The sequence below is a fragment of the Pseudorasbora parva genome, chromosome 18 (genome assembly GCF_024679245.1).
Source record: "Pseudorasbora parva isolate DD20220531a chromosome 18, ASM2467924v1, whole genome shotgun sequence".
In the NCBI taxonomy this organism is placed as follows: domain Eukaryota; kingdom Metazoa; phylum Chordata; class Actinopteri; order Cypriniformes; family Gobionidae; genus Pseudorasbora; species Pseudorasbora parva.
Window position 1 is genome coordinate 2,668,059 of NC_090189.1, and position 8,523 is coordinate 2,676,581.

Sequence of the window (8,523 nt, forward strand, 5' to 3'; positions counted from 1 at the left end):
GATGGGTTAAAACAACCCAATTGCTGGGTTAAGACAACCGAATCGCTAGGTTAAGACAACCCAACCTCTGGGTTGAAACAACCCAAACGCAGGATTAAGACAACCCAATCGCTGGGTTAAAACAACCCAACCTCTGGGTTAAGACAACCCAACCTCTGGGTTAAGACAACCCAACCGCTGGGTTAAGACAACCCAACCTCTGGGTTAAGACAACCCAACCGCTGGGTTAAGACAACCCAACCTCTGGGTTAAGACAACCCAATCGCTGGGTTAAAACAACCCAACCTCTGGGTTAAGACAACCCAACCTCTGGGTTAAGACAACCCAACCGCTGGGTTAAGACAACCCAACCTCTGGGTTAAGACAACCCAACCGCTGGGTTAAGACAACCCAACCTCTGGGTTAAGACAACCCAATCGCTGGGTTATTTTCAACCAAACTTGGTTTGTTTTTAACCCAGCAATTTGTTGGAGTGAATAATCAACACTGGAGCAGGAGAACCTGCTCTAGTAGAGCCAGAACATCAGTCCTCCTCTGAAGTCTGCAGGCGTTTGACCCTTTACCTCTGCTGAGTTTGTGCTCGCTGACCTGCTTTACTCCTCCTCTTTGCTCTCTCCCCGAGCGGTCCGTCCACGCCTGGATCCGCAGATGTTTTCCACAGGTCTTCTTCTTTACTCTATATATGACACATGTAGGTCACATACTTCCCTCTGACATGGAACAAAGGTCACACATTTCATAATAATGACCATGAAATGCAGCAGAGGCCCTGAAAAATGAGAAGTTCTGACCACTGCGAAAGAGAAGCCGTTTGTCTCGCTGGACGTCTGATTAATCGGCTCCGTGTGGAAAGTCTTTGAGAATATTCACACCCGGGTAAAAGAAACAGGAAACTGCATCGCACATTTCCCCCAAATGCATGAATATCAACACACACACACACACACACACACACACACACACACACACACACACACACACACACACACACACACACACACACACACACACACACACACACACACACACACACACACACACACACACACACACACACACACACACACACACACACACACACACACACACACACACACACACACACACACACACACTTCATGAGACATCAAAATCACAGAAATTAAACCTATTTTAGCACCGTTTTATATTTTGTATAGTATATTTTATACTCTCTTTCTTTCTTATGGCTGTAATGTAAAAAGTCTTATATTATTATAATCGTAAATAATTGTGCTAGTATTTGATGCACTGCAATTAATTTATGCTGATTTAAAAGAATATATTTTAATAATGAGAATCAAATATGACAGTATTATTGACAATAATGAGAATTGCATAATGCATTATAATAATCATGAGGTTTAGGAGGAAAATTATTTATAATATTTTGTGTTATTACATTATTCATAAGTATTTTTTATTTTAGTAAGTGTTCTTTATTTAAAATATTTACTTATTTACATTTTTCATGATTTATCAGGTTTTTTGTGAGTATTTTATATTGATTTATTTGACTTTTTATTATTTATGTATTTAATAACGGGTCATAATGTTCCACAATGTATCTTTATGCACATCACATTTGTTATATCCTTTTTTTTCAGTGCCAAATATTTTCCAAATATTGTAATTTTACATGCATTGTCTCATGAACAGTAAATATCATAAGTTCAGCACTGACTTTTACTGCTTTCTGCAGCACAAATAGCCCAAAGTGCCCTTTTTCTGTTATTTTGTGACACAAAGCCACCAATAATCATCATGCATTTATGTAATTAGTATTAGTGACTGCTCGAGCGATTAGCAGTAAATATGTTTGTGCATAAATTAATCAAATAAAACGTGGTTAACACAGGCATGAAATATGGATTTGAATGAGCTAATGTTGTTTAAAAAATATACGACTGCAAATATTTGCATTAAATCTTAATCTCTCTTTTTGCATTTTTAAGATGGCGTTTTTCACTTTGACATCATTTACAAGTCAATGAAGGTCAAGTTGGCATTTCAGAAGAGTGTGTGTGTGTGTGTGTGTGTGTGTGTGTGTGTGTGTGTGTGTGTGTGTGTGTGTGTGTGTGTGTGTGTGTGTGTGTGTGTGTGTGTGTGTGTGTTTGTGTGTGTGTGTGTGTGTGTGTGTGAGAGAGGTCAGATCAGAGGTCATTAGGTTTATAGAAAATAGGACAAAATGCTAAAAATACTAATATACTAATTTATTTTATTTAAAATATTATTATAGTTATTTATTTACCCTTTATTTTCCGATTTTTCATTTTATTTTTTGCATAAAGAAAAAAAAAACGCTTTAGTATTTTTAAGATGGTGTTTTCACTTTGACATCATTTACAAGTCAATGAAGGTCAAGTTGGCATTTCAGAAGAGTGTGTGTGTGTGAGTCAGAGAGTGAGAGGTCAGAAGTCACGTCCTGTGTTTGCTCTTTCACCTGAATTCTCCGAGGTCATGTGACGTCCAGAAGAACGGAGCACTTCCTCTTCACAGGTGATTATACTCCGGCATTCCAGATCAGCAGGAAACCGTTACCGCGGTGACAGCCCATAATCTCAGGCGAGGGCTGAAGGCTCGTCTGACGCCTCCTGCTGGTGGACATGAGCGTCTGCACGGAAAAACATCACCAGAGTTTTGGGTTATTTTACGTCAGTATTTTCTTGTAAAACACACACGGCCACATCGTACGTACTATACAGCATATTAACATTCACGAGTTCACACTTACATATCATTTGTAGAGAGATAATTGGTAAGACAGCTGTGTATATTTACACCTCTTGTGTTGATTAGCGGAGTACTCTCCACCTGTGTCAATTATCTGAACGAGCTCCTCCCGAATCTTGTTAAATAAAAACATAATTTCATTACAGCGAGATAAAGGGTTAGTTCAGCCAGAAATGTAAACTCTGTCATTAATTCCTCCTGTGGTTGGACAGCCGTCAGACCTCCGCTCATCTTCACACACAGATGAAGATATTAGTGTTGAAATCCGATGGCTCAGAAAGGCCTTCATTGACACACACACACACACACACACACACACAGTTCAGCATGATTATTGCGATTGTCCAGTTTTAAGTGTCAGTTCTGCGTTCTTGTCTCTAAGTATAGCGGTGAGAAATGTGTGTGTGAAGGGCATTAATACAGTAAAGGTTAACCGTCTCCACCAGCTGAAGATAGTTATATTATCTCTTCACTGGAGTAAAGCTCTGAGTTTCAGTTCCTCCTCAGAGACTTGTTTTGGACTCCCTAAGTCTGAACCAACGGCGATCTCTCTTGAAGCCAATACTGAAGTAATGTAAACTGCTGTTCCTCGTCTGGCCACTAGAGCGGCTCCAGAAGGAGCAGAATCTCATTGAGCTCATGTTAAAATGCCCAACTTTACAGCAGAATAAAACATGTTTACAGTCTGGTACAAACAGTGGTTTTGCTCTATACGGCTGATTTTGACCCTCATGACGACTGTGAGAGGGGTTAATTTTTTTTATAACTCATTCGTTTACGTTATATAAAGCCTTAAAGTTCTGCATAATTAAGGGCGTGGCCACTTGAGTGACAGGTGGATAGCCATTTATCTGCCGTCTATAGTCAGTGCGTCACCTAAGCTCCGCCCACATCCCGCCTCTGTGCCCATTTTCTGTTATCCGGGAGTGACTCGCGATGACTCGCTCACAAGATGGCGACGCCCAGCTCGCCCCTACTTTAAGAACGGCTGATCTGAGTCCTATGGGTGACGTCACGGACACTACAGCCATATGTTTTTACAGTCTATGGTCTGAACACACACAGTGGAAGTGTTTAATCACACTAAACCCGCCGGTGCTGAGTCACTCTGGCTCTGCTGTTTGTGATCTCCGGCCCGATCTGGCGGATCGATGTCTAAATGCCGGGCCAGAAGGTTATCTGACCAGTGTGTGTGACCCAATGTGCTGGAAAGGGTGGGCTAACAGACTCTCATAATTGCAGCCATGGTTGAATATCTTTCATATTAGGGCTGGTTGATCAATCGAGCAGAAATCAAAACCGAAACTCAGAACCTCTAACCAACATTACTTTTCCATGTCGGTTATTTCATTTATAATCCTTTCCCGTGTGTATTTGGCCTTCTCATGAAAGTCTGTCAGTTATAAGTGACCCTGGAGCACTTCAGCAGTCATAATCTCACGGGTTTATCTGTGGCAATAGTAATACAACATTTCAAAGCTTCGAACCGTCATGAGTCAGTGAATCGACTCATGATTCGGATCGCGTGTCAAACTGCTGAAATCACGTGACTTTGGCGATCCGAATCATGAATCGATTCACTGACTCATAACGGTTCGAAGCTTTGTTTTGAAGCCGGCCCATCACTATATAAGTCGTTATTTAGTTTTTTTGCACTAAAACTCTTCTCCTCTCTTCATAATTGATTGTCGAGCCGCTGTAGTGAGATGGGCTTTGTAACGACGTCTTTAGTGCCTTTATGGGTCTTGAGAGAGGAAATGACATTGGTGTCAATGAAGGCCTTTCTGAGCCATCGGATTTCAACACTAATATCTTCATCTGTGTGTGGAGCGGAGGTCTGACGGCTGTCCAACCACAGGAGGAATTAACGACAGAGTTTACATTTCTGGCTGAACTAACCCTTTAAGAATACTAAGAAAATGAAAATTAGGATTGACATGAGGAGGAGGATCAGAAAGCCCATTATCATCTTCACGGATGTGTTTGTACTCTGTTCAGGGTGTGTGTGTGTGTGTTATTGAGACTATCCTGCGCTGTTGTCAGGGGGTCTGACAGGAATGTCCAGGTCATGTGACGAGGGGCCCCACTGAGGTCCTTTACAGTAGAGTCTGATTACTGGGCGCAGGAGGGAGACCCGTAATAATGAGCTCTCACTCCCAGGAGTTAAAGTGACGCTCCGAAACATCCCGTGAGTTCAGCAGTCTATTATATATATATATATATGGATGGATGATCTTCCTGTCATTGTGATCTCCTGAACACACAATTCAACATGAACTGGTTATTTTATATTACAGGACAGATTCTGTGCATCTCAATTCTCAATGATTCTCTGATTGTTATTACTTCAGCAAAAAATGAAAGACAGAACAACAGATATGAACAAGATATATAAATAATTTATATGTAAATACAAATGATTAAATTATAAATTAATTCATTTTATTATTATTATTAATATTAATAATCAACACATATAATTTCATATAATGCATAAAAATAACACAAAAATGTACAGATTATATATATATATACACACTTTAAATTTAAATACAAATTAAGTTTAAAAAATGTTTTGGTTAATAAATTAAGCCATGCTATTAATAATTAATAAAGATAATATTGATACATTTTAAATATCACAATTTATATAAAACATGCACAAATACAAAACATTTAAATACTAATAATGGAAAAAAAAAATCTCATTATGATTACTATAATGAAGAATATAAAATACTTTAAAATTAAGTTATAAAGTTAGATTAGTTCACATTATTATTAATTAATACAAATATTATTGATTAATATAAATATTAATTAACGCAATCAAATTTGTATATAATTTATAAAAAAAGAACACAAAAAATGTAATTATATATATATATTTTTAAATATATATACCGGTATATATATATATTTAAAAATTTACATAAAATAAACAAAAAATGCTGATAAGGTAATGCAAAAATATCTCATTTAGATAATTGTAATGTCAAATATATAGTTTCTATAAGAAAAGCTTGTTTTAGAAAGAAGTCTCTTCACTGAATTTATTTGATCCAAAACACAGTTTCTAAAAACAGTGAAATATTATTCTGATGTAACTCATCTGTTCTCTATGTGAATATAAAGTAAAGTGTGATTTATTCCTGTGATCAAAGCTGAATTTATCAGCATTACTCCAGTCTTCAGTGTCACATTCTAATATTTTAATATAATGTATAGTTTTTTTCACATTTAATGGGATCCCAAGTGATTATTTTTACACGTGTGGTGGGAGAAAAACACTGACATTCTGGATTCACACAGCAATAAAATCACTGACTCGCTCCTGTAAATGATGAAAATACCAGACGACCCCCACGAGAAACAATTACCGTCCGCATAGGGCTTATGTGAATATATAGTAAAGTGAGATTTATTACTGAGATCAAAGCTGAATTTATCAGCATTACTCCAGTCTTCACTCAAAAAAATGCTGGGTTAAAAACAACCCAAGTTGGGTTGAAAATGGACTAACCCAGCAACTGGGTTGGTTTAACCCAGCATTTGGGTTGTTTTAACCCAGCGATTGGGTTGTTTTAACCAGTGTTGGGTGTAACTAGTTACTAAGTAATTAGTTACTGTAATTTAATTACATTTCCCTTGAAAAAGTAAAGTAAGGGATTACTCTTATTTTTTTGTGTAATTTAATCACAGTTACTTCACATGTAATTGAACTAAATACGGTGTATAGACTGTAGAACAATTAAACATAATACAATAGTGGAATTAATATCAAAACTTTAAAATGCATGTTTTTATCTATCTTCTCACGTGTAAAACTTTGGTCAGTTAATAAGAATAATTGATGTAGTTTTATATTTTGTCTTTGAATGAATTAAAAGAGCCGTTTCATGTCTTGAATCACTTAACTAGTCGATGTTGATATAGGATTTAGAAAGTAATAAGTAATTAAATACTTTTTGGAGAGAGTAATTAGTACAGTAATCTAATTACACTATTGAAGATGTGATTAGCAACTAGTAATTCATTACTTTTTTAGAGTAACTTACCAAACACTGGTTTTAACCCAGCAATTGGGTTGTCTTAAGCAACATTTAACCCAACCGTTGGGTAAAAACAACCCAATTGTGGGGTTAAAAGAACTCAACCGTTGAGTTAAAACAACCCAATTACTGGGTTAGACCATTTTCAACCCAACTTGGGTTGTTTTTAACCCAGCATTTTTTCGAGTGTTCAGTGTCACATTCTAATATATATATTTTTTAATAATATATCGTTTTCTCACATTAAATGGGATCCCAAGTGTGTATTTGAGTCTCTGATGCGTCCCGTGAAGCTCCGCCCACTCCCCTGTCAATCATCCCCTGTGTTTAACAGACTCTAAGCTTACATTCAGCTCTGAGTTTGATCAAAGGAGCGCGAGAATAGCTCTGGAAGCTGAGGAGGACGAGGGCCTCTAGATCAGATCCTCCTTTGTGTTTGCTTTCGCGTCTGTTTGATTCACACGTGACCGTGAAACAACAATAGACGTTTAGGGGCCCAGATGAGATACATGAAACAAACAGGGGCCCGTCTGTTCAAGTCATTTATAGGACTAACCCGGCTCTCTACAGCAGTGAGGAGTTTTCCAGGACAGGAATGTCTGTATTCCCTACAATCCCAGACATTAAACACACAAACACACACGCTAGGGCTTCTTGGGGGTCCTGCGTTTCTGGGGGTTAATTTTGGGAAGCGCTTCCCGGTATTCAGAAAAACAATGATGGGAACGCCAACGTAGTTTTTAAAGACAAAGATGTATATATATATACAGAAAAACACTAAACATGAGCTCACGGTTATTCAGAACTCCTTCTAACAAAAGGATGTTTAGCCAACGTTCTTATTAAGTTATGAGAATGTTATTTCTGAATGTTTTTAAAATGGCTAACATTAAGGGGAAAAAAGGTACACATTTTTTTTTAAGTTCGACGAATGTCCAGGAAAAAAAAACGTTTTCAGGAAAAAAAAACGTTGTTTAAATATTGTTTTTGTGCTAACATTTTTGAGAACATAATTAACCCTTTAACTGTCACCCCCCGTATTAAGAATAGTCATGAAAACCCAAACCTAAAGGGCGGTAATTCAAGAATGATTTGGAAAATAAACCTCAGTTTTGTCTTGATTTAAAGAAGACGCTCAGCAGATTATTGCTTAAGTGAATTTTAAAATATGAAAGAATGAAAAAGTTGTGGAAGTGTAAATTTACTGAAAATGAAAAATACTGTACTAAATATTTTTTATTTGATATAAAATATCTAATTTACACAAAAAAATTACTCTAAAATTACTATAAAATCAAAGCCATTTGTCTAACCAAGTTGTGTTCCAAATTTGAATTTGATATCACAAAAATGTACTGTACCAAAAATAGCCATCTGGTGTCATTGAATTTCCATTGATTGTTATTTTGATGCATACATTTCTCCAAACATCCCTCCCATCACAAAACAGTCACCAAATATGGAACCTTGGGACTCTGACCTTTCCGACGATGTGTGTTTTGTCAAGATTAGAACATTTATTTATTATAAAGTAGTTAAAATAAAGTACCATTTCCATGATAACTCAACTTCAACGATAACTCAACGAATTTTGAGCTCGTAAGCTTCTTTCGAATGACACCTAATTTATGATAGTTTTCCCATCCGTCACTTCACCACGTGACAGCAGTAAGCAGGCTCCTCATTGGTTAACGCGGCGCGAATATCCGCCAAAGTTCAG

The 8,523-nt window shown here is 37.1% G+C and overlaps 1 protein-coding gene across 2 annotated transcripts in view; it reads right to left on the minus strand.

Annotated features, from left to right (window-relative positions):
• Positions 1-2,595, minus strand: part of LOC137045828 (lysosome membrane protein 2-like) — a 64,992-nt gene extending 62,397 nt beyond the window's left edge. Inside the window, exon 1 of one of the 2 annotated variants that reach the window (XM_067422752.1) lies at positions 2,462-2,595. In XM_067422752.1, the coding sequence (XP_067278853.1) occupies positions 2,462-2,480 (19 nt within the window). In that variant the 5' untranslated portion in view covers positions 2,481-2,595. The remainder of the gene's footprint in view (positions 1-2,461) is intronic. The other variant, XM_067422753.1, reaches the window with a different exon arrangement.
• Between the last annotated feature and the right edge of the window lie 5,928 nt (positions 2,596-8,523).